At 49.2% G+C, this 27,264-nt stretch overlaps 1 protein-coding gene across 4 annotated transcripts in view; it reads right to left on the reverse strand.

The window, feature by feature from the left end:
• ASTN2 (astrotactin 2) overlaps positions 1-27,264 on the reverse strand; it is a 749,503-nt gene that overhangs the window by 563,740 nt on the left and 158,499 nt on the right. For all 4 annotated transcript variants that reach the window (XM_079789927.1, XM_079789926.1, XM_079789925.1 and 1 more), the window contains exon 3: positions 21,115-21,499. In XM_079789927.1, the coding sequence (XP_079646053.1) occupies positions 21,115-21,499 (385 nt within the window). The remainder of the gene's footprint in view (positions 1-21,114; positions 21,500-27,264) is intronic.

Genomic DNA, 27,264 nt, shown 5'->3' on the forward strand with positions numbered 1-27,264 from the left:
GGTAATGATTTTCAACAGCTTCCTAAATTTTTTCAGCCTATTTGGTTACCTACCAACATCTACAGAAACATGATACATAATGGTAGGATTTTAGGATTCTTCCCTTTAACAGAACAACAACAAAAATGACATGTTGCATCATCATTTTTATTCAATACTGAATAAAAGTCCAGGCCTATAAGAGCAATAGGACAAGAGAAAGCAAATACAAGATACACAGATTTGCAAAATAACTGTTAATGGTAAATTATGTGATGTTTTTCACATGGAAATTAAGAAAAATCTAGAGGCAGAAAGTAATAAATAATGAATCCCATTTTTTGGATTCAAGACCAATGAAAAACTAGTATTCTTACACACAAGAAAACAATTAAGAAATATATAATAAAATGGAAAGATATAATTTGTAATAGTAACAGAAGTGGTGATACACCTAGAAACTAGATATAATAAAAGTGGTGTGGTTTAGTTGGGTGTTGTCCCAAGCATTGAGAGGTCGCTAGTTCGATTCCTAGTCAGGGCACATGCCCAGGTTGCTAGCTCGATCCCCAATAGGGCTTGTACAGGAGGCAGTGTAGGATGATGTTTCTCTCCCTCAACAATGTTTCACTCTCTCTCTCCCTCCCACTTTCTTTCTCTCTAAAAAAAAAATCAATAAAAACATATTTTTTAAAAAAGAAAAGAAAGGGTGTGTGTGATCTGTGTACAGAGAAAATTTTAAACCTGTATTCAAAGACATAAAAGAAAGCCTACATAAAGAAATATATTATTTCATGAATGGGAAGTCTGACATTTGTGACTTTTGCAAAGTAATCTGTAAATTCAAAGCAATCCCAATCCCAATCACAGCAGGGCTTTCCCCCAAATCGGAGAAGTGTATTTTAAAATTCACATGGAAGGGTAAAGAGAAAAAGAGTAACTAAGACACTTAAGCCAGAACAATGAAGGGGTACTGACCTATCTGATAGCAAAACTATAATAATTAAAAGCAGCGTGTTACTGGAACAGGGCTCAATAAACAGACCCATAAAAACGAAGAGAGAGCTGAGAATCCGACCTCCGCATATACAGTTTCATAAATCAGTGAGTACAGATGCACGTTTAGAGAGCAGACAGAACAACGAGCTGTCCTCGGGAAAACAATCAAGCCAATTAGATCTCTAAATCCTCCCATATACAAACAAGTCCACTGCTAAAGACCTAAGTGGGACAAGCAAAATCTTCAGAATTTAGAACATAGAGGAGCATCATTAAGACATTAGGATAGTGAGAGCTTTCTTCCATAAATTACAAGAAGTATGAAGTAGAAGTGGAAAAATAATGGTGTGGCACTAAAACGAAAATCTTCAGAATGAGAAAATGATTCTCTTAACGAAATAAAATGTAAGTCATACATTGGAAGGAGATACTTTCAAAAGGCAAGGGGCTACTTATTTTTAAAATGTGATTATCACTAAGAAAAAGAAAAACGACCCATTAGAAAAAATGTGCAATGGGTATAATCAGGAGGTTGACAGAGGAAGAAAACATACGGCAAGAAAAGATGTTTAACCTCATTAGTAAACTCTGACATGCAAATCAAACCAGCATCGCAGTTATCGTTTTACACCCCACAGATGGGCGAAACGCAAGTCATCTGATAATAAGTATTGTTGAGAAATTTGGAAAATGGTAGTTTACACATGCTGGTGGGAGTGTGAGAAGATACTACATTTAAAAGCACCGAGGGCAGTCCGAGTTAGGAGCGTGGGTACTACATATGAAGTAAAAGTATAAACATTCAAACAGGAGAGAAACGCCACATTTAGGGTACTGAGGCATGGAGTTGATGGTGGAGATGATTTTAGCTGTGTAATTCGTAAATAGATATTTGATGTGGACAACAAAGTATTTATATCTGTTCTAATTTGGTAAGAATATGTGTATATTATTACATGTATTATGTGATTAAAGTAACTTGTAATTTAAAATAAGATAAAGTTTAGGGGCATTTTTAAAAGGATGCAATTCAAGAGACAGAATAAGCAATACAAGGTTATCAAGATGAAGCCAAGGGGAAGGGCATTCCTCAAAATGAACACTTAGAAAGCTCAGGACACTTCCTAGAATTTCAGCCTCAAATTAGGCTCCGGGTGTCCCAGCAGACAGCACAAAAGGGGGTGGGGGGGCTGGTGATTGAGATCCAGATTCCCGTTAAACTACCTGTCAACACAGCCCCCTTGGTTCTGATTCCTGGGGCTGCTGTTCATACCTCCTGCCCTGTGCAAGCAGGGAACAATATCCTTCCACTAGACCCTCTCAGAAGTTAGACGAACTGCAACAGAGACTAATGATAAAAACAGGACTTACATAGGCATGCCAGGGCTCTACACAGGTTTATGCTTTATAACGTATTTAATACTCACAACTAGCTTTATTTTATTATCCCACTGCAGGTATAAGGACATTGAGGAAAAGGGGGTGAAGAGCTTACCTGCACCCTGCAGCTATGAAGTGGAAAGACCTGGAACAGAACTTGGACAATGTGACTCTCCACTGTCCTGCAGTCATGTCACCAGAGCAATCTAAGCCCGTTCCAGAAAGCCGTTTCCCGATCTCAGAGTAAGGGGGTCGGGTGTGTGGCAACTGCATTTTTGGAACAGCGAAACCAGTGCTCATTACTCTTGCTTGCATCTAGGAACTAGGGATTCTATGGCCAAGCAATGGAAGACACCCCAAGTTATGCAAAGAATTTTAGGGAAAAACTCAAACATGATCCCTCCCCCACCCCCATGAAAACCCCTATTCTGGAGAGGAGTGAACAAACTGCATAGGCTCAGGGACTGAACCGTGGATATCAAGGCTCACCCCTGGGTAGCCTTACTTTGAGAGGCGTGTGAATGGAATTCAGAGTGCACACGTACCGGTTGTGTTTATAGTAGTGGTTATGGTTATTGTATATGCACCAACTTCCTAACCGTTCTCCCAGCTCCGGGCTTGTCCCCCACATCCCCTGTGTTCCCCGGAGCAGGGGGAGGAACATCCGTCGGAACTTGCGGCTCCCTAGCCTGACACCCTCCAAGGGCTGCAAGTCACCCCTGGAACAGAACCCAGCTCTTCACCACCACCAGTGTAACCTGGGACCATGTTGGGTCTCCAACTTCATCGCCTATAATTCTCTCCTCTTCTCACGCCGCTCCATCCCCACTGTCTCCCTGGTTGTTGGAACCCATCTCCAAGCCTTGGGAGTTGCACTCTGCTGGGCGGGACTCTTGGCAATAGCAGGGCTACATCACATCCCACTCTTTGCCCCACAACCATCTCCACTTATCCCCACCCTGCACTGACATTTCTGTGAATGGCTTGCTGTGATTATGTCTGTCTTGCCCTCCACCACCTCCTTAGAAGGTAAGCTCTCTGAGGACAGCAACTTGTCTATTTTGATCATGGCTCTACCCCCACCATCTGAAATATGCCTGGCACACAGTAGGTGCTCAGTGATGATCGGTGAACAGAAGGAAAGAAGGGAGAGGGAGAAATTAGTTGGTTTTTACAATCGTGATTTCTGGACACTGTTTTAGACCCATCTGTGTGCCCAACCTTGATGGCATTATGGGGTACACTGGCTTTACCCCCAGAACTTAAAGGATAAGAAAAGACGTGTGTCTAATACTAGGGGACGTCATAGACAGAACATCGTGGCAGCAATTTCCTTAGCACCCGTCACGAACGGCTCAGGGGCAGGCAGAGAAGTGACAACACAAGGCTGGAAGGCAAGAAACAGAAAGGAAAAGGTTCTGGGGTCCAGCCGGCAGGGCAAGGGGGCTCCTCCGGGGACACCCGGCCCGGCACCAGACCCTTTGCTTTCCCATCTAATCTACAAGGCCCCAGAGAGGAAGCAGGCCAGGGAATCAAAGCACCAAGCACAGCAAACAGCATCTGCGGCGTGAGAGGGCAGGGCCCCGCTGGGCCTTGCCAACCGTGTGGGCCTTAATTGAGTGATTAGACACACGCCGCTGCAGCCAGGATGCTCCTGGGCCGGGCGCCCACGGACGGGGCTGGCTGGGGGAGGATGACACGGAGGGTGGGGCCTGGGCTGCCTCCAGCTCTCACAGCCCCTTCCCCCTTCTCCTTCTTCCTTTATTCTTTTGTAAACATGACAGACAAGACAGGTACTCCCCCACAAGGGTGGCGACAGATAACTGGCATGTGCACAACCCTCTACAGTCTACATTCCACACCATTAGCTCATATCTTTTAGTTACTCAACCCATTTGTGTTGAGGGCGTACTACAGGCCAGGCACATTCTAAGTGCTGGGGACAGAGTGGGTGGGAACAGATCTCAAACTCCATCTTCCTTGCGGCTTGTTTGTACTTTAGAAGGGGTCACACTGTACATGTATATACTTACATGTGTGTGCATGTATGTGTGTGCATGTGAAAGCTGTATACAGTTGATTCTTGAATAATGTGGGGGTTCAGGCTAACTCGCTGTGCAGTTGAAAATCCATACATAGCCTTAGCCGGTTTGGCTCAGTGGATAGAGTCAGCCTGCGGACTGAAGGGTCTCGGGTTCCATTCTGGTCAAGGGCACATGCCCAGGTTGCAGGCTGGATCCCCAGTAGGGGGCATGCAGGAGGCAGCCAATCAATGCTTCTCTCGAATCATTGAGGTTTCTATCTCTCCCTCTCCCTTCCTCTCTGAAATCGATAAAAATATATTATATTTTTTTAAAAAAGAAAGTCCATACATAGCTTTGATGACTCAAACACTTAACTACTAATAGCCTACTGGTGACCAGAAGCCTGACAGATAACATAGTTGATTAACACATATTTTGTGTACTATATGTATTATACACTGTATTCTTACGATTAACTAAGCTAGAGAAAAGAGTCTGAAGAAAACCGTATTTACAGGAAGAAAAAACCTGTCAATAAAGAAACCCATTCAGTTCACACCATCTTGTTCAAGGGTCAACTGTGTATTTTACAGATAAAATAACACACACATGTTAAGTATGAAATTCTACGTGTATGTACAATGAGCTGGAGAAGAGATAAGGGAGCCAGCATATTACCATTTCCATCTCCCACAGGAAGGGACAGAGTCGCCAAGAGCTAAAATGGGCCACACAGCAAAATAGGAGACCCTGCGTTTGTAATGATAGGAAAGAGATGAGGGATGTTGTCCTTGCTCCTAAAAGGAAGTCTCACCTTCCTCTTCTCAGATGCCTCCCCTCTTGCACCTCCCCCTTACCCCATCTCTCCCCTTCGCCTCAATAAATCCAGGTGCAACAGGACATCAGGGATGCCCCGCCCCCACACGCAGCATCCCAGGCTGGCTGGGCCAGGGCAGGGGCAGGGCCTGTCTTATTCTCTCTTAGGTCCCCAGCCCGGGGTTCCCTTCCGGCCTCCCTGTAGAACGTCCTTCATTCACAGATGTGTTGAAAATCAGCGTTTAGGGACTTATCTTACTCCCTCCGCCGCCATCTCCTTACCCCAGACTCACCCTTCCTCTCTACCCTCCTCCTTAGGATCTAGGATCTAGGATGCAGGAGGTAAATGCTCCCCGGCGATCACTGGGTTTCCTTTGACAGATGGCACAATGAGGACCAGAGTAGGGTCACATCAAATGGCACGTCTGTAGACGAGCTTGAATAAAACGCAGGAGGTCCGTCCCCAGACATACGGTGGCGTCTGCTGCTCCTCACCTCTCACTAGATCACAGCGGTGGTCTCCCAGTGCGCTCCCTGCCCGTACTCTGACCTACACGCATGCTGCCACCCTGATAATCTTGCTGGGAAGAAAGATAGCTGGATGTGGCCCTCCCTACCTCAAAGTTTTCAGTAGCTGCCCAGTGGCACGGATAAAGCCCAAGGTCCCTGTCTTTCTCTTCCTTCTGCTGTTCCTCTGCCTGTCCCCTTGCTTCAGCCGTGCTGGGCTTCTTGAAGTCCCCAGAATATGTCCGTCTGCCATACATGCCTCAGGGCCTCTGCACATCCCCTCCCCCTGCCACTGGGGTTAATTGATGAATTTCTTACCTTCAATATTCAGCTCACGTCACCCCTGCGGGAAGCCTTTCCGGCATCCTCGGCACATTGAAATGTTGTTGTTTTTTCCTGTGTGCTCCTAGAAAACCTGTTCATACCCATATTCCAGCACCTGCCCAGCAGTAATTTATGGACACTCACTATGCAGCAAGCAGTGTTCTAAACACCTTACAAGGAATGTCCCACTTACTCTCTACAGCATTTTAAAAATTGATTTGAGAGAGAGAGGAAAGGGAGTGAGATAGAGAGATTGAAACACTGATGACAGAGAATAATCCATCAGCTGCTCCTACACGCCCCTTACTGGGGATCGAGCCCGTAACCAGGCATGTGCCCTGACCAGGATTTGAACCAGGGACCTCTTGGTTCATGGGTCAATACTCAACCACTGAGGCACACCAGCTGGGCTCCACAGCAATGTTTAATCCGGGTATGCTCATATACCTGCTGCAGAGATGGGGGCACTGAGGCCCAGAAAGGCTCACTAACTTGCCCCAGGTCACAGAGCTGGTAAATGTCAGAGCTAAGACTGTACCCTCTCAAATATTATGTCACCTGCTGTGATTACCGTTTACCAAAATCTCTCTCACACGCCATGAACTTGCCAAAGACATTAGTCCTCCCCCAAGCCCCAGGCCTTGACACGGAGACCTGGGTCTCTGCATGGAGTGTGCAGCCTAGAGACGGCCAGTAAGTGATGAGACACTCTCTCTTGCTTTCCGGTTTTCACAGCATGCTCGATAGCAGGATGGTGTGGTGGCTAAAACCCCAGGCTCTGGCGTGAGACCAACACAGGGACACGGGTCCCGGTCCTAGCTCCTGAGTCCCCCTTTCACTGGTCTGTAAAATGGGGCGTGTGGTGACACTACATAAAACAGCCATGAGGATGAAATACAGAAATGCATCAACAGGGCATAGCATAGCACCTGGAACTCCACAGATAGCAGGGGGTCCGCTAAGTATTGGTCACGGTGGCCGTTATCACTCATCGCTCAGGGTTTTCCTTCTCTTGCCAGTTCTCGCTCTCCCTCCCTGTGGCTCACCTTAATCAAGAGGCATGCCCGCTCAGCAAGTCTCGCCTGGGGTCTGTGAAGGCCCGGAGGGGCACAGGGCTGCTCTGGCCCACTGAGCCCAGCGCCCTCTTCCCACCCCACACGGCCACCTCCCAGCTGTGAAATAGAGTCCCTGCTCCACTGGGCCCGGAGCCGTCAAGGGCCTGCCAATTTCACAGTTCACGAGACTGCTGCTCCCCCCTGATTAATGGGGTGCCAGCAGCCATGGGCCGGGCCGTGACACCGCTCACATGGGGCTCTCCCCATCAGCACCCCCGCCGTCATGCTTCCTCGGGAGGAGAGAGCAGGCCAGCCTCATGCATATTTATGAGGGGGAGATGATTTGGTACTGCATGCCTTCCAAAAAGTAAATAAGTAAATAAGGTTTCACCCAAGTCTATGCATTTCCCTCCATGAACTCCTCATGTCGGCATGCCTCAGGGAAAACACACACACACACACACACACACACAGACATATGAAAAAAAAACCCCACTTCATACCCCTGATCTAAGCAGCGCGCTCTCGTGCCAAGGATGAACCAGGCACACAGGAGACATGAAACCCTGGAGCGTGGATGGGGGCATTCTGAAGTTAATCCAGCTCCACCCTGTACCCCAGGGGAACTGGAACAACGAAGGTCCAACTCAACTGGGCCCATGAGGCTGCCCCACCGCCTCCCGAGTCCCTATCCTCCATCTCCATCCTCCATCTCCATCGCCTCTCTGCTCAGACACTCTCTTCCCTGTGAAAGCAAACCAGAGTCCGCTCCCCAGGTATTCTCCCTGTGGGGCTGGACGAAACCCTTTCATCTCAGGGAGACCCCACCCTTCATTCCAGATGCATCACCTCCAAAAGCCACTTCAGCGTGCTGTGCCTTAGTTTCCCCATCTACGTACAATAGGGTGCTCTGGTACCGTCCCCTCCCACCCCAGACTCTGACACTGCAATGAAACCTGTTTCATAGATGAGGAATCCGAGATTTTAAAAGATGAGTTCTCTTACCCAAGATCAAGGTGCTATGTGGGTACAGGACCCATACCCACGTCTGCCCCATCCCAAACCCATCATCCTATAGCTGGCCAGCTCCCAGAATGCCCTGCTCTCATGGTTTTGCTTTGCTTCCTGGACTAGTATCCCTTTAAACCTTTCTGTAAGTTAACAGCTGCTTAAGCCCCACCCTCCCTGACATGCACTGGTGGGGTGCTGGGTACTGAAAGGAATCCAGTGGCGAGGGCTGCTGTAAACTGAAGAACCATTTAGGAAAATAATCTGTCACTCCCTGATTTATCTCTTTGCTAAACTGAGCTGTTCACCCACCAGGCTCTTCTGAAGCCAGGCACACCAGTCCTGCTCAGAGAAGGCGGGCTCCCCATGGCTCTGGACAGGATGTGATGCTTTGAGGGAGTGTGGTACCCACAGACGCCTACCTTAGTGAACAGTAGCTGCCTTGGCACCCAGAGGGCGCCGTGCTGAGTGCTCTGAGGCTGCACCATCCAGGCTAAGAGGATGGCACCAGAGCCCCAGATCTGAGCAGCGGAAGACGGTCCCAGAGGGGCGTGTGGAGGATGGCGCGGCCTGCAGTGAGGACTGGCCCATTGGGCATCCAGGATTGAATAGGACAGATTTCCTCACGGAGTGTCGGAACAGGAAATACAAGGAGATAGTCCGAGACAGGAGCAGTGGCCGTGAGGCAGCAGAAGCCAGGTCAGGAGACAGAGAGGTCACTCCTGACTGGGGCAGGAGGGGAGAGGAGACACCGATGCATGAACTTAGCAGAGCTACATGCTAACAACGGCTCTCTTCGCCGCACCCCGGACTGTTCTATGATCAGCCCCAGCCCCGGTGTTCTAACAGGAAAGGCCACTGGGTATTGGTGAGGAGTGAGCATTTCAAGGTCATGAAGCCCTAAGTACAAATCCTGGCCTTAACACAGAGCATGTGCCGGGTCCTGGGCAAGCTACTTGAGTTCTCACGATACAGTTTCCTCCTTTGAAAAGGAAAATAAAATGGTCTATATGAGAGCCCCCCTCTCCATCCCCTCCATCGCCTCATGCACAGAGATAACTAGTATTAATTTGCCCTACAACCTCAGATAAACCCTTTCCCCTCTCTGGGCCTCTATTTGTTGAGTACAGTGAGCATTGCAGACAAGATAACAATAAGAGCTTTACGTTATTAAGTCAAAGCACTGCACTAAATATGTCACATAATCTCCTTCGATTCTCGAAAGAATCCTGCAAAATGCATTTTAGAGATGAAGAGACTGCGGCTCAGAGAGGTCAGTGACTTGCTCCAGTTTTCACACTTTGTAAATCGCAGAAGCGAGACTTGACCCTGGAGTGTCTGATTTGAGATCTGGGCTTCTTCTCTACTTTGCTCTGCCGCCCAGGTTCGCAGAGGTCCCCTGGTCTCGGATCTGCTGCCTCTCTCTGGCTGGAGAAACAAAACTCAAGAAGGTGGAAAGAAGAGAGGATGCTTTCCTCTGCCACCAACCTGGGCACCCCTTTTCCTGGCGCCAATGGGGAGTGGGCAGGCATGCGTTCTGGAAGGTCCTAGAGACCCTAATGTCCGCCCATCTTGATACACAAGAGGAGGTGAAGTTATTGCTCCTAGGGGCTTCTCTGTTCCCTCAACTCCTCCGAGGTAAGTGACGTTCAAGAGCCCACAGGGACCAGGGAGGACTCAGGTTAGGGCAGTGTGTCAGGTGGGGTCTGTGATGAAATGCAGACGGCAGCCCTCCCAAAGGAGGTGCGACCCTCAGGCCCTGCCAAGTGCTGAGAGTTTCCAGATCCTCCGGCAATCAAGTGAGACAAATGTGGATTGGGATGTGAAGTTTCCCGGTTTATAAACATTGACAACTTTATTGGAAAATATAAAATGCGCTCTTAATGAAAGCAAAACACACAGCCGGGGGCTGAATTCTACCTGCCAGATTCCAGAGTGCAGCCTCTATTCTCCGATTTCCCCAGTCTTGTCCCTTCTGAATGTCAACTCCAGGCCTAACCCGCTCCTTCTCATTTGGCCCTATTTATTACCACCTTAAAAAAAATACTTCCCTGTTTTCCAATGGTTTCTCACCTCACTCGCAGAAAAGCCAATGTCCTTACCTATCAGGCCCTATGTGACCTTCTTTTCAATGATTCTGTGACCCAGTTTATCCCACTGCTTTCTTCCTCAGACTGCCTCTTCCTATTTCTTAAAGGTGCCCAGCACACCAATGCCCCAGGGCCTTTGCACTTGCTATTCCCTCTGCCAGGAAAGCTCTTTCCTCAAATAGCAAAATGGCTAATTGTTTCATTTACTATAGACTGGTCCACAAACATCACCTCATCTGTGAGGCCTTTCCTGCGGGTCCTAATTTCATCCCTTCTTTTATCCCCCCCCCCCTTGCAGGTCTCATGATTTAATATTATACCTATATAACTCTATACAACCTTATAGATTATACTAGAGGCCCGGTGCACGAAATTTGTGCACGGGGGGGGGGGGGGGGTGAAGGGTGTCCCTCAGCCCAGCCTGCACCCTCTCCAATCTGGGACCCCTCGAGGGATGTTTGACTGCCCGTTTATAGGGATCGGGCTATGGGGTGTGGCCAGCCTGGGTGAGGGGCTGAGGGCTGTTTTCAGGCTGGCCATACCCCCTTCAGGCCAGCCTGGGTGAGGGGTTGATGGCTGTTTGCAAGCTGGCCACACTCCCAGATGACCCAAGCTCCCAGCCCCTCCTTTTTTTCTTTCATTTTTTTGTTTTATTTTTGTTTTCAGCACCTGCATTAGCAGAGGCCAGAGCCAGCTGGAAGCAGGTATCTGGGATTTATTTATCTTCAATAATTGAAACTTTGTAGCCTTGAGCGGAGGCCAGGGCCAGCCAGGGCGGGTGGGAAGCTTGGCTTCCTCCATCACCAGGGGCAACCCAAGCCTCCTGTTTGCTCCAGCTCTGTGGCCACTGCCATCTTTGTTGAGTTAATTTGCATACTTGCTCCTGATTGGCTGGTGGGTGTAGCGGAGTGATGGTCAATTTGCATGTTTCTCTTTTATTAGTGTAGATATATATATATATATATATATATATATATATATATATATATTTCTCATAATATATATCTATAAAATATTTATATTTTATAAACTTTTTTCTTGTTCATTTGTTTATGGTCTTTTCACACCGGCAAGTAAACTCAACAGAAATAGACTTGTAAATATTTTATTCACTGCTTTATCCTCGGTGCCCTAAATAGTGTCTGACACTTGATTAAAGCTTATTAAATTAATGGATAAAAATAAGTGAAAAATAGTTCCTTATTTAACAAACATATATCCAGAATTCCCATCACAGGGATGTTGAGCTAAACATATATCAAGAATTTAGAAACATTCAGACCATTTGACCCAATAATTCCACCCCTGGGAATAGAGCCCGAGGATATAATGCAGAATGACAAAAAAACAAAAAAAAACCACAACAACAAAACACACACACACACACACACACACACACACACACACACACACACACGTTTTAGCCCAAAAGTGTTTGTGGCTGATAACAACAAAATAGCAGGGGAAAAAAAAGGAAGAATGGGAGGAGCAACTGAAATATACACCAATAAATAGACCACAAGGAGGTTAAGAATGACAAACATGTTGAAATACTTTCACTTTCAATATGTAAAAGAAGACAAAAAAGTGGTAAAAAGTTACTGTGGCTATTTGATGAGGTATTCTGAAAGATACAAACGTATACTTAATATTTTAAGATGTCTACAATGAGCATACACTGTTATAATGGAGAAGGATTAGGAAAAACCAGGGCCAGCCATGTGTGGGTCAGGATGGAGACGGCTGCTTCCCGAGATGGATGGGGACATGGGGGCCCGCGACAGGCAGGTCCCTGTGGGAGGCATGAGCTGAGCTGCCAGGACTCTGGGTGCCAGTCAGGCCCCACGGGGTGGTTTCCAGCCACTGCGAGGGAGGCTGGGACGGAGGTCCAGGTCCCTGACTGCTGGGAAATTGCTCCGGCTCTGCCCAATCAGGGAGCAGCCTCGCCAGCCCCACATCAAACCTCCTTCACCCTCACCTATCACTGTGTGGAGGCCGCCTTGCCTGGCTCAGTCTAATCAAGTCAGATGCCCCGGGGGTCGCTGGAGATAGAGAGGAAGGGGCTCTGTGGGCGCAGTGAGAGGGGAGATAAGGAGAGGATCCTGAGAGGAGAGGGGAGAGCACATGTTCAGACACTGTCCCTTTGCTTTGCTATCGGCAATTAATGCTGGGAAGTGACAGCTTTGGTGACATTCCTGCTTGTGATCCCGTGACAGATCTCTGTCTGTATCTTATTTTAGAGAGTGTGCCGCTGGCTCAGAGGCTGGCTGGCTGGCAAGCCTAGCTCCTGTCTGTGGAAGCTCTGCCACACCCCCATTCCCCCCCACTCCCCCCACCCCCACCACCTTACCCCCTGCAGCCCTGCCCACTTCACCAAGTACCAGAGCCCCTGTCCAAGGCCCAGAAATCAAGGCCAAAAAGCTTTGCTACAAGTTAGGGTCTGGTTTTCCACTAGGTGATATGGTTAATTGGGGTGGAAATGAACCTCCTACTATTCCATCAGTGACCAGCTGGAGTTAAAAAGAAAAAAACAAAACAAACTTCTCAAGTCTGAATACTTCCCAGGCTGGCTAGTTTAAAGAAGCCTACTTTTTCAACCTTTGTTTCCCAAGAAGTACAAAGAAGAAAATGGAGTAGAAACAAATTAAGTTCCAGCTTTATAACCTAAGACTTAGAAGGCGTTACTTGGACGGTGTGAAATCTCTTAACCCTGTTACAGCATGCTGGACAAATGGCTCTCCAGTCTTGTTTGAATACTTCCAAGACAATGGGTTTATGCTCTTTAAAATTAAGAGGGGGAGGGCAATGTAGATGGAACCTGTTGTTTGCCAAACGATATTCAGGCTGCTGCAGGGATAAGTACAACATAGCAAATGACAGCCAGTCGTGGACCGCACTCTGGAAATGAGGGTTTAAGTTGAGGCTCACCACCCCACTCGCTCTGTGTCGTGTGGTGAGCGATTTGATTTCTCTGAGCCCAAGTTAAGACTCTTTGTCTCTCAAACAGGTTCAGCAGCATACGGAGATTATCAAATACTGTTTATGAAACCATTCTATACATGCTAAAGGACGATATAAATAAAATAAAGAGGCTATTGCTGTTTTATAGCCCTCTAAACTGTGAGACCCTAGGAGAAAACGATTGCCCATCTTGCTTTGTATCTTCTGCATTCAACACAGCGCCTTGCACACAGTAGGTGCTCAGTAAACACCTGGCAAATTAGCGAGTGAATAGTGGATACAGGGCTGAGTCATGAGGGTGAGGTATACCCAAAGAGAAGATGCAGGGACTAAAATGTCAGCCCATCTCCATAGGAACAGCAGATGCAGGGGCAGAGCAGAGAGAAGACACCAAACAGCCTCTGGGATGTTGCCCAACACAGACTTCAAAGAGTGCTTTGAACAAGAAGAGGGACTAGGACATCAGGGCACTTCGGTGTAAGAAAGCCATGCACAAACGAATCTTCTTTTCATCCTGGACAGCCGGCCTTTCAAAATCCCAAAGTGAGAGAGCCTTCCATGGAATCCCGAGTGTGAAAGAGTTTAAAGCAGTCTGGCGAAGGTGATCTGTGCACCTGCCTTCCTCTTGTCCCCAGGCACTCCGGCGGCTCCCGCAAGGCTCTGTCCAAACAGGACCTGTTGTGACAGTGGAGTTTCCCGGGCTTGTTGAGAACCTCCATCCAGGCCTCCAGGACAGGTGGGAACAGGGAGGTGCTGAGCTGGAGCTTGAGGGATGGGGGGTGTTTTCCCAAGCAGAGGGCAGAGGGAAAGACCTTTGGGTTGTGGTGAGCAGGTAGGGGGGAGAAGAAAAGAAGGAAAGAAGATAGAGGACACACAGAGGGTCCTTTGTGGGGGCAGGGTGACCCCTTTCCACAGAAAGTATGACGATAATGGGGCCAGTGGGCAGAGGGTGGGGTGAAAGGCACCCATGGGTGGGCCACAGGGAGGGTGTGGTGAGACACAGTGCTGCCCTGTGCACCCTGCCTGTCTCAGGCACCACTGCAGCTCCCCCATCTGCCCCTTACCTTCTGTCCCTCGGACTGCAACACCCTCAGGTCTCTGGGCAAGGGGCACCTGCAGGACGCACCCCAGACCCAATGACCCAGGACCTGTCCCCCTGCGGCTCTCCCAGCAGAGTACTGTCTCTCTGAGGCCCGAAAGGTCTTTGAAATTCAGGTTACGACCCACTCATAAACTGTGCAATCAATTCAGTGGCTGCCACCGGCATTTAAAAGATGACATCAAAAGAACAGAAAATGTCAGAGCATGTCACGTGCAACAAGGGTGAGTTTTCTTCTGCAAAACCCACCTAGAGACGTGCACACACATTCACGTGCATGTATGTGTGACCGCTGCGCAAAATACACTTCTCACGGGGGTTGCTGTTCAACATTTTTGATAAAAAAGACTTAGCCTGCTAGCATCTCAGTGCATGCCTTACCTCCCCCGATCAAATAAATGGGCAGGGTTAATGCAGGCTTTCCTCAGAACATGCTGGGGGTTGGGAGTCCAGCAAAGCTGGGTTCACATTATGGCTCCATTGCTTTTAAGTTGTATTGAGATGATTTTGAAATTTTGATAATTTCTTGTTTATGAGATGGATGGGAAGATTCAGCTGATCATTGATGTGAAAATACTAAATGAAGTTTGCACGGCTCAGAAAAGGGTACACAGTCCATGCAGAGGTTCCCACCCTACGGAGAGGCTCTATGGTAAGGATGTACCCCTCCATCCATTTATCCATTCCTCCACCTACTAACCCAACACATACTTCTACACCTGTGTGTGCCTGTCATTGTATTAGACACAGAACACACTCACCAGACCCGGTACACAATCACATGCACTCTGAGTCTAGTAAGAGGATTCAAATACTGAATAAATAAATGCAAACAATAAGGAACTACTACAGAAACAAACAGGAGAGTGGCTAGAAGACAGAAGAGGAGAATTCATAGAGAAAAGATTTTATCTGATGAGGTAGAATTTGAGCTAAGACCAAAATAATGAGGAGTCAGCCAGGACAGATGGGGGAAGGACAGAGAATTGTTGGAGAAAAGATAACCATGGCGTATGCAAAGGGCCTGTGGAGGAAGAACCTCCTCGTGTTTAAAAACAAAACAAAAAAGACAGAAGGCCATTTGGCTGGAGCACGGAGAGTGAGGGTCAAGAGCAGTGAGAATTCTGGGAAAACTTTAGGCATGAGACTTCTGTAACCTGGCGGGTCCTAACAGTGGCCGCTGTGTGTAGGAGGGAGGAGAAGGAAACACACACACGTGAGCAAGAAGGTGTGTGAGGATGCGGTGTGTGGGGACATCAGGAAGACGGGTGTGGCTTGAAGAGGTTCTGTGGGGAGGGGGAAGGTGAGGAGGCTGCAAACGTAGGCTGGAGCCTCTGTGTGAAGACGCCTGGGTACCCAGACAAGGCACCGAATGGAGCGTTGACTGAGAAGAGCCCTTGGATTTGAGGAGGCGCTGTACAAGGATGACATCTGCTTGGCATTCCCAAGGGGCTGCGAGAGGGCGCGTTAACAGGCAGCTCCTCGGCTCTCTGTCACCCTAGAGTGCTTTCCTGACACCAAACATGAGTTCCCCGAACCCTTGGGGACCACTGAAACTCTCCAAAAAACTGGGACCTCCCAGTTGCAAAGTCCCTTCTGCCAACCGAGCTCAGCATCACTGTGGAGCAGCTTCCTGCCTGGGAGAACAGATGTTAATTACCTACTTTTCTTCCCAGATTTGTGGGAAGCTCGTGGTTGCCACACTTGAGCTATTCCTGGGACTGAAGAGCTTGGTGCCTTCCCAAGCATCACGAGATTCCCTGTGGTGCAGGCTGTTCGCATCCCAGCTCTGCCCCTGGCCTTGAGGCTTCTGTGCCAGAGTTTACCCTGGCCCTGCCACTTTCCAGCTGTGTGACCTCAGACACGCCTCTTCAGCCTTCCTTGCTTCAGCCTCCTGTTCTGCAGAGGGGAGGCGATATTAGTACATAACTCGTAGGGTAACTGGGAGGTGTAAGTGGCATAATTCCTGGGAAGTCCCCAGAACAGCGGTTATCGCTAAGCAGAGGTCAGCTGTCCTCATTCGCAGCAGCAACAGCACTGGTTTCCCAGCCAACTTTCCATCCACCTGCCCCTCAGGGTTAATTACAAATGGCTCAACGAGACCAAGTATAGGACAGCATTCCGGTTGTTACAGGGACTCAATAAACACCCCTTCCTCCCCGTCCTCTCAACCAAGGTCCTGTTCACCCTGAGACGTGCTGGTCGGTGATCCTGAGCGACACTAATGTTTAGGCGACTGGCCCCATGTCAAAGGGACGGTGACCCCTCCCTCCTTCTCTGTCACTCGGGGGCTCTGCTGGTATACGAGGCCACACTTCTTTCCTTCTTCCACCCTAGGTCCTGAACACAAGTAGGAGAAAAAGGCAAGTCTTTATCCTGCACCACCCTCCCCCGAAAAATAATCCTAGCTTGGGGTGACTATGAGACTTTTCACAAAGAGAAGAATGTGGGCCTATGTTAATAAGAAGAAAAAAAAAGAGAGAGAGAAAACTGCACATGTAAAATAAAATGGTGCCAAGTAAATAGATAAAGGCTAGGAAGGTCCATGGTAATAAACACCTAGCCAATGTGATGTGATAGTAGCTGTTTGTGCAGACCGGTGTGCTGCCCTGGAGAGTGTAAGACCAATTTTTTAAATGAATACATGTGACAGTACTTAGCAAAACTGCAAAATGTGTAATTTGTCCTCGCAAACGTATAATGTGCACCCTTTGATGCAGAGATTATGTTTTTAGGCATTTTTTCTTACAGAAATATTATTATACTTTACAAGATACGTGTGTGTGTGTGTGTGTGTGTGCGCGCGTGTGTGTGTATGTGTGTATTGGTACAGGATGTTTATCAAAAAACTGAGATAATGATCACTAAACAGGAGGTAGTAAAGTAAATGCTGGTGACTTTTGTCATATTCTTGACTCCTATACAGCTTTCAACGAGAGTAAGATGGGCGTGCCGGGCCGACATGGAAAGATGCTTTTCTTACATTGTTTGGTAAGTGATCAAACTGCTTTTGAATGGTGTATGTGGCTGAGATGGCCCCATCAGTGTATATCTGCATACTTTGGAAAATGCTAGAATAACCTAAGTCAAACTATTTTACAGAATTACCCTTTGGATCCTGTCCGTGGGATAGGATAGAGACAAAGTAGGACTTTTAGTTATTGCTTTACACCATCAGACTTTTCTTCTTTCATGTCTTTTTCTTTTCTTTCTCTCACTTCTCTCCCCTTCTTTCCTCCCTACCTCCATTCCTCCTTCCCTCCTTCCCTCCCATGCTCCCTCACTCCCTCTTTCCCTCCCTCCCTCTCTTTCTCCTTCCCTCCCTTCCGTTTATTACAAAGAGCATGCATTTCTTTCACAATCATAAAACAAAATTAAGGAAACCTAATATCCATTCAGCAGTCCCCTACCCTATCCCTTGATAAAGTGACAAATTTGTTATTTTAATTGCCTTGCAATTCCATGTATAATATTGTGGGAAGGGAAACAACCATTTAAAGCCGGATAAGAAAAACGGGAATTAAAAGGTATCAGGTTTCTGTCATGTACTAAACACAGTGCTGAGCACTCACACCCTGACATGATCCAATTCTCACTTCTGAGGTGACATCAGGAGTGATGGACACATACCTGAGAACGTCTAGAGCACAGACATTGACTAGCAGGATGGGGTGCCAGCCCTGACACGGGAGCAGTGTTCTAAGGCCACCCCATCCCTGCTCAGTGGGCAGTTCAGGAGGGCCCTTGGGGAGGGGCTGGGACTGGCAGGCAGCAGGAGGGCATTGTGGGGGCAGGGGTTATTTTCCAGGGCTGTGAGCTATTTACCAACAGGCACAGAAGAACTTCAATATTTAACGAAGGTACCACCCCACAGGTGTGTATCACCCGAATGTCAAACCTGCCTAGCATCCGGGAACCCAAGCAGTTGTCGCTTGGTAATGAAACTTTCTCCTCCCACTCTCCAGAAAGCAGGAAGACAGAGCTCGAGTGTGATGGAGCAGTTTGAATGTACAAGCGGAATTAGTCCGGGCAAGGTAATGTCCAAGGCTCTGGGTTACTCAAGGGCCACCTGGGGCAACACAAGCAAATGTGGTCTGAGCTGCTGCTACTAGATTTGCAATCGTCCCTCTCCTGTCCAGGCAAGGAGGACCAGGTGCACAGGAATGCAGGGACCATGATGCTGCACGAACAGCCACCAGCAGCCACGTCCCAGTGGTTAGGGTGACCAGAGTCCAACCAGGCGTCAGGGAAAGTGTGCCCTCTACTTCCATCTCGCCTACTCCCTTCCTGTCCTGCCCTGATGGTGGCTGGGACTCAGTATTGCATGAAGTGCTTTGCTTTATTTCAGGTTGTACTTTATTGTAAAGCCTACCCAGAGGAACATTTGAAGAACTAATTTTGCTCAGATGAAAACAGGTGAGAGGAGGGCATGGATTGCAGGGTGGCTGAGAGTTTTGCCAGAGGCTTTGAGGCCGTGAACTGAAGAGCCTGGTTCCAGTCAAATCCTTTCACCTCTACTCCCCCCACCTCCACTGGGAGGACCGGGCCTTACTCCTCAGCACCCACTACTCACTCTCTTTGGATCTCTCTTTTGTGCTTCTCAACACTAGAGCTAAGATTTCAGAAAATAAGGGCCTGGCTTTGTTACTGTCTGAACAGAGTTCTTCTCGAAAGAAAATACGAGGGAAAGAGCATGGGAAGAAGAGATCAAGAGCAGCCTCCCTTTCCGCTCAGCAGCTTGTCTTGTGTACCCCCTGGATCCAGCACGATTCTGTCCCCTGTGCTGTCTCCGTCATGTAGACAGCACCCCTCCCCACCACCACACACACACACACACACACACACACACACACACACACACGCACCATGAGAGCAACTCAGAGAGGGTTTGCAGGCAGCTAACATGCACAGCAGCAGGAATCACAAGACTTTGTGTTCTCTTTAAGGTGCATGGGACCTGGACAGCCCCACCTCCCAGTGAAATGGGCCGTCCATCCCCATGACGCTAGATGGGCAGGACAGGTGTCTACAGCAAAGGTTCTGGTGGGTAGCCAAGGCTTGCTGCCAGGGACCTGGGCTCTGACCACGGCTCTGCCACGACCTCGCTGTGTGACAGAGACCCGGGGCCACGTGGGCCTCAGCATTAGCTTTCTCACCCCCATCCCCATTTTTCTCCCAGGAAGACACGGTGAGGTTAAGGACAGAGGCTCTGCCTCCCTCACCTCCACTGCAGTGCCTATCCTAGTGCCCGGCACAGTGGCACGACTGTGAAGATCGATGGGATGAGCAGCAATAACAGAAACGTGTGCTGCCCACTGACCACTCACCAAACCCTTCAGGTGTGTCTTCTCCCTTAAGTGTCCTCACCATCCTCACCACCCTGAAAGGTACAGTGTCCCGCCTCTTTAATGGGAGAGGCCCATGCAACTTGTCCATGGTCACAGAGCTGGTCAAGCTCAATGGAAGACTTCCTCTGTATCATTCTACCTCCTGAGGGCAGACTCTTCATGGCACTGTGTATGAGCTTCCAGTTTGGGGAAGGGAGGGAGGGAGGGAGGGAGGAAGAAAAGGAGGTCCAACAAGATAATTGTCAGTGACCTGCCTCCACGAACCCCTTCCCCACTTTGAAGAGGTTTGCTGCTCTCCATTTGGGGCTTGGTAGAGGCCTATAAGTGGGGGGGGGGGTGGGGGGGAGCTTATAAAAGATGCATCTGAGAGGCAAGATCTTAGGAGCAGAGGAGAAGAAGGTAGAGTTCAGAGCTGCAGGGCTGGGCCAAGCAGTGAGGGTTCCTCTCAGCCCACGAAGTTGAGTTGGCCAGTGTCAGAAATGGGAAGTCCTGGCCTAACCTCCCACCCATTATCACCAGCATCCCAAAGATGATGTGGAGAAAGGGCAGGGCGGTGCCTCAATAGCATTTACCTAAAGACAAATAGCATTTACCTAAAGAAAAATAGCCAAATTCCGTCTATAAACCAGCTGGAGCCATAGACACTTAATAAATACAAGTGGAAAGACATCTTGGGTGTATGTCCACATCACGAATTGTCCACCAGCAGACCACATGAAGGTGTGTTTGAAACAGCATAGGTGAAAAAGAGCGAGAGGTTTCCAAACATTCCAGGGTGAGCCAGGACGAACTGTAAGATAGAAACGTGAGCTCCAGCCACATCAACAGAAGCAGGAGAGCTAGCGGGAGGGAGGCGGAAGTCCCGCTTTGCTCAGCCCGGGAGCATTCCCACCTCGCAAAAGAGAAGTGTCGGTTCTGGTGTTACCCCCAGGAAATCCAAAATTAGAATCTGCATCTAGAGGACACTGTCGAAAATGATAATGTGTCTGAAAACCACATCACGTGAGAGGAGCTGAGGACACTGGGATTGTGTATTGAGGTTGATTTCCAGAAGTTACAGGAAGCCTTTTTTTGTTTTTTTCCATTGTCAAATTTCCCAAGTGATGCCTCAGAGAGGGAAGAAAAGATTTATTCTCTTTGTGGACGTGGAGGCCAGGAACACACATTTCAACTCATGATAAGAAAACACTTTCTAATTATAGAGTCTGGAAATGAGATGAGCTTTCTCCTAAGTAGTGAGAAGGCCATCAGGGGAAGTAACCAAGAGATACCTGAGAGATGTTGGACTACATACCTTCTGATGCTCCTCAAAACTCCAATTCCAATAACACTGACACCCCACCCCCTTTCACTGTGGAAGAACCAGAGAAGACAAACTCTGATAACCCAACAGAGGTTGGCCATCTATCGGAAATGGCTTAGCCCAGAAGACAATGCCAGTGCCCCCAACCACCCAGCTCCCAGGCCTCTTCCCAGCTCCCCAAAATGCCCCCTGGAAGGTGGGATGCAACAAGGAGGACTCACCTTTCTTCTCAAAGTCCCCCTTCTCTTCCCCCGACCGGCCCAGGCTGTCCAGGGTGTGGGTCACCTGGCTGCCAAACTCGTCCTCGCGGGAGACGTGATTGGCCCGCCGGGGAGGGTCCTCCTCCTCTTCATAGTCATAGTCATCCAGGATGGGGGTCTCCCGGATGGGCACGCCGATGACGGAGTTGTGGGCCTGCAGCCGGGAGGCGCGGAAGCTTTCTCGGGCCTGGGGGCCCAGCAGCACCGACGGGATGTAGTGGATCTCGTGCGTGGCTTCCGTGCTGGCGCTCTTCTGGGGGATGCGGCGACGCTTCTGCCAGCGCCGCTGGGCATACAGCGCCACCGTGAACACCAGCAGCAGCAGCAGCAGAGCGATGAGGCCACCCTGCAGCAGGAGGGAAGAAGGACAGCAAATGGGCCGCTGTTCTTTGGGTTAGAGAACCAGAGGGCATTTTCTTGTCCACCGCACACAGCCCAAACACCCGGGTTTGGCTCATAAAGCCTCAGGAAGCAGCAGCCATGGCTCTGAAGCCAGAGAGATGCTCTTTCCCAACCTGGCTTTCTCACCAACAAGCTGTGTGACCTTGGGCAAATGACTTGGCTTCTCTGAGCCTTGCCTTTTGCATGTCTAAGGATGAGTAAGAATCCCTGCCCTTCCTTCTTCATAAGGTGGCCACAAGGAGCAAATGGGATGGATGATGGACGTGCCAGAGCCATGCAGACTGCTAAATGCTGGTTACAGGCCGGGCTGCGGCTTCACACAAGGAGTGCCTGAACCCTGGCACTGCCTCCTTCCAGCTGCCTGGCCCCAGGACATTTGCTTACACTCTCAGTCTTGCTTTCTCTTTTCTAGGCTGAGTCCACTAAGGGCTCAAGAGATAATCTGTCTTCTACCCTGCTGTAAGATGATGATTAAGTCAAGTAAAACTTCTGCATAGTTTCCACTTCCTTCATTATCAGAAATACTATCTTTTAATGCTTGATCCCAACAAGGGACCTGGGACAAAGTAGATGCTTCCTAAGTATTTGTGGAATGCATGAAAAGAATGTATCTTTCTAGGGGTCCTTTAATCAAAGTTTAAGGCAAACTAAAGTGTTTTTTATTTTTTTAATACAACCCAAGAGTAAGTATTGGATTGAATCTGTACACCGCACATTAAAGTGGAATATGGTAAAGGGTTTATATCATAGCATATCCTACATGATTCATGAGATTCGTGAAACACCCTGCTCTGTGAGCTCCCTTGAAGGCAGGGGTATTTGCAAAGCATGTCTGTATTTCCCACAGCACCTATCCAGGGCTTGAGGTGGAAGGCATGCATCCTCCTGGCCTCCCCCTCATTCACCAGATACATCTCCCAGGAAGGGGGTGGGCCCTCTCAGTTACCTGCTTTTTCTCTGTTACACATTGTCCTCTATGTCTGGGAGCCTAGAGGCCGCCTGGCTGAGTCCCTGCTGTGTGACCCCCACAGTTAGGAAGGACGACCCTCTGTTGTATACAGGAGGGAGATGAATAAATCAAGACTCAGAAACTCCGATGGTGAGTAGCCGAGTGAGATCTGAGTCTCGGTCTCATTTCTTTGTGTTTGTTTGGTTTGGTTTTGCTTTCTAGCTCTAAAGCCAACATTCCTTCACCCACGTCCCTGTGGCTGATTGCTCATCCTTACCTGTGATCTCACTGAAGGCAAGGATGATGTGTGATAACCACCTGTATAACCCCTAACAGAGGTGACAGATGCTCACCCTGGATACACTGTGTTGGGGTGGGGGGAAGGGACGGCTGCTGAGAATACCTGCTCAGGCCAAGGAGAGTACTCAGTAAAATGGCTCTGCTGTCCTGCTGACAGCATCGGGAAACTATTGTGTTATTCTTGCAAGGCCCTCAGCTCTCTAAGCTGGAATTCATCACCTCCACAGCGGGTGCGGGGTGACGGGTAAGCAAGCCAACAGGTGGCCAGGTGGCAGATGTGGCTAATAGCCCGGCCTTGACTATGGCCATGAGCTACTGCAGGATCCCCAGGACGGTTTCTCTAGATGTCAGAACTTAAAAACAGATACTAAACCAGACAGAGCTATAAGTATGTGTTTCTATGTATACGTGCAGGTGTGTGTGTGTGTGTGTGTGTGTGTGTGTGTGTGTGTGTGTGTGTAACCTGCCAAGAAAACAAAATGTGTGTATAGTTTATCACTTCTGAGTCCTAATAAACAAGAACAGGTCCTTCTCCCTCCACAGAACATATTGTTCCTGTGTCCATAAATCATGTGCGACATGGTGTTACATCAAAGACAAGAAAGGAAGGAGACACGGGGGAGTGAGGGGGAGTGAGAAGGAAAGGTAACAGGAAAGGAGACTGGAGAGAAAGGAGGCAGGAAGAACACTAACCCTTGTTAAAAACATAGCAGGCCTTCTCCTTACTGTTAAGTTATTTTATCTTAAAGATTTAAAGACAATCACATGTACTAGGGTTTATAGCTTCTATTGTATAAATACAATGTGAAAAAGGTGGTTCCCAGAGGTTAAGGAACTTGCTGGAAGTCACACAGGATTTGATCCTAGTTCCAACTGGTGCAAAAAGGCCAGGATGTGGTAATGCAGGGATTTGAACCCAGCTCTTCCCTGCATAGTCATGGGCTATTTCACACCACTGTGGTTCACAAACACCGAAGTGGAGGGGGGGTGCGCGGGGCGGGAGGGGGGGGAGGGGGACATGGGAAAGACAATAAGGGTGCATGAAAAGAGAGGGGATCCTGAGAAGGGAAAAGAAGAAGATTATTTTCAAATCCGGGATTCTATGGGCACATCTTGAGGCTGGCTATTCATGGAAGCTTTTAATTTGGGTTCACTGATGCCTTTAGGGACATCCTGACTGAGTCTGCCCTCTATCTTCTCACCTTTGGGGGTTTTACTTGCTCTCAGGGTCAGGCCCGGCCTGGTCGAAGTCCTTCACCCCAGCCCCTTCTTCATACCCCTATTATGGGTATGGACCCTGGGGTCAGATCTCAGGACCAGCACTGACCCAGGAAAGATGAGGCCTAATCAAACAGTCCACCGGCAACTATGGCCCCTCTCTGACCCACTGCATCCCCAAACCCTCCCTTGTCAGCCTTGCAATCCTCGATCACTTTCAAGTTTACTCACTGTGATCTCAGATTTCCCAGCTTCCCCTATGGAACTGGACTTGACAATAGCACACAATTAAGGGTGAAGGCAGGGGGTCAGAGAGACTTCTTTGGAATGTTGTGCTGCCACATATACGCTGGGCGATCTTGGACAATGGCCTGAATCTCTCTGAATCACAATATTCTCATCCATAAAACTGGGTCAAAAATGTCCTCACAGAGGGAGATTAGAAGTGAGCTCTCCCTAACCGGTTTGGCTCAGTGGAAAGAGCGTCGGCCTGCGGACTGAAAGGTCCCAGGTTCGATTCCGGTCAAGGGCATGTACCTTGGTTGTGGGCACATCCCCAGTGGGAGGTGTGCAGGAGGCAGCTTATCGATGTTTCTCTCTCATCGATGTTTCTGACTCTCTATCCCTCTCCCTTCCTCTCTGTAGAAAATCAATAAAATATATTAAAAAAAAAAAAGAAGTGAACTCATGGACATGGAGCGCCTGGCACATGGTACATGGGCTTCTCATCCATGCCACCCACAGGGCTGATGTACAAACCATCTGAGCACTGCTTTGACGACCCTGACAAACTGAGGGTGCTGTGCAAATGCAGAAGAGCTGCAGAGAACCCCTGGCCACCTCTGTCTGGGCGGGGCATCTTATCCAAAGGAAGGAGAGGGGTAACTCAGGCCCACAAAGGAACTGCGATCTGTTTCCACCTGGACCGGTCCAGGCTACTGCCCTGCTCTGTTCTGCATGGGCCTCCTTCACCAGGGACGTCAAACAGGAGCAGGAGCTGTCGCTAGAGACATGGGCAGGGCCAGGGCCCAGCCACCAGGTCCACACGCCAGAGGCAAACCCAGGCCCTGGCGGAGGAGAAAACTCTGCGGGCAAGCAGGGAGTGGAGGTAGAGGAGGAGGAGAGGATGTAGGGAGAGGGCTGGGCGTTTTTAGAAAGAAAGTGCGGAAGAGGACAAGGCTCCAGGGGTGGCCTGCGGAGGCCCTGCTGGCCTCAGAGACGACCCACTGCCAAATTCTATCTGGACCGGGTAGGAGAGGTGGCACCCAGCTCCAGAAATAGAAATGCCAGTCTGTGAGCTGGGGTTGGTTTCTGCAAGATCGCAAGCACACAGGCCTCGGGGTGACGAGTGATACCTTCTTATCAGTCAGATTTCACTAAGCTGCAGGCAGAAAGTGGGCAGGAGACGGAGAAGGACTATGTCCCCACCCCTTCAGAGTCGTCCCTCCTAGACGTCTCTCTAGAGCAGGGTCAACGCACTCCTCTTGTCCTGTTATTGACATGGTGTCTCACATCCCTCAGGGAGACCGACAGAGGGACGGGCATGTGTCCTGGGCAGAGGGGTGTGACCGGGAAACCAGGAGTCGGGGCACAGCTACAGCATTTTGCCCTCTTGCCTGCAATAGGCTCACCTGTAAAATGTGCTGATTGTTCCCAATGAGACGGGTTATGCTAAGGATTAAACAGAACAAGAAAAGGTCTGGCAGCACAAAAGTCAACAAATACCAGCCTCGTGACTTCACCCTCTCTCTTCCTCTACTTCAAACCAAAACGTAATGCGCGCGCGCGCACACACACACACACACACACACACCCTTCTGGAACCAGTCCCTGGCTCCCATGGCCCTCAGAATAATGTTCAATCCCCAGCTTAGCACCCAAAAGCCCTTCAGAACCACACACCTGCTCCCTTCTCATGCCTCAGCCCTACACATCCCCCTTACACCCTGCCTCAGAGCTACCCTGAGCGATTAGCATCCGGGCCACCCTGAGTCATTGCATCTGCCAAAGTGTAATGTGCTGAGCTCCTCCCTGCTGGCTGTGCCTTCAGCCCAGGGCCTCACTCACTCGCTGTGGTGGTTTGAATAATGATCCCAAAATTCATACCCACAGAACCTCAGAATGTGATCTTACTGGGAAATAAGACCTTTGCAGTTATCAATGGTTAAAATGAAGGCACACTAGATTGGGTGGGCCCCACATCCAGTGACCAGTGTCCTTGTAAGAAGAGGAAAGGACACACACACACACCCACACACACACACACACACACACACACACACACACACGGCCATGGGAACATGGAGACAGGTGGGAGGGATGCATCTACAAGCCCAGGGACACCAAGCACTGCAGGCAATCGTCAGAGGCTATTGGGGGCATGGGGCGGATTTTCCCTCAGAGCTTCCAGAATGAATGAACCCGGGTGACGTGTTGACTTTGCACTTCTGGCCTCCTGATCAGTGATACTCATTTCTGTTGTGTTAAGCCGCCCGATCGGTGGGAATCTGCTAAGGCAGCCCTGGAAACCAATAGCCAGGACACCCTTCACCGGCTCCTGTCTACTCACCCACAGCTCAGTGTGGAGAGCACTTCCTGGGGAGGTCTCCGCCTCTTCAAGTGGGACGGGGCTGTGCTCTCCTCTCAGATCCCCCAGCTTGTGAGTCACCTGGCTGCACACCCTCCATCCCATCATCTGGTTGACTTTTCCCACTCGAGGTCCTGAGCAGCCACTTGCCCTACAGGTACCCAGCCTCAGACGCAGTGCTGGCCCGGAGAAGGTGCTTAATAAACACCCAGAAGCCTCAATGCTTGCGCAGACGTTCAGCGGCAGGTAAATCTCAGTCCCTGCACCAGCACGGACCGCAGCCTCCACGGGGCACCTGATCAGACCCAGCACGGCCCTCTGCTGCTATCCCGATGCGAGAGCCTACGGCTGGTGGGCTGCTACCACAGCAAACACAGAAAACTATAGGGAGGGGAACACTGAAAAGCACCCCCAAACCCCGCCACTGAGAGAGCCTTCTGAAAGTCAGAGCTGCATCATCCAGCCTGGACTCATTTTAATCTATTTTTCATGTTAAAATATCCGGGCATGGGAGAAGAAGTCAAAGAAAGGAAAGAAAGGGATAATGTGAGAAATGCTTTATTTGACAACGTGTCATTTGGACACTGATTATTTCTGTCTCTGGCCTTTTTAATATTCCCTCACTACGGCGAGCTGCCGGGGATTTGGTATTCTA

Source organism: Cnephaeus nilssonii (genome assembly GCF_951640355.1).
Source record: "Cnephaeus nilssonii genome assembly, chromosome: 14".
Lineage (NCBI taxonomy): Eukaryota > Metazoa > Chordata > Mammalia > Chiroptera > Vespertilionidae > Cnephaeus > Cnephaeus nilssonii.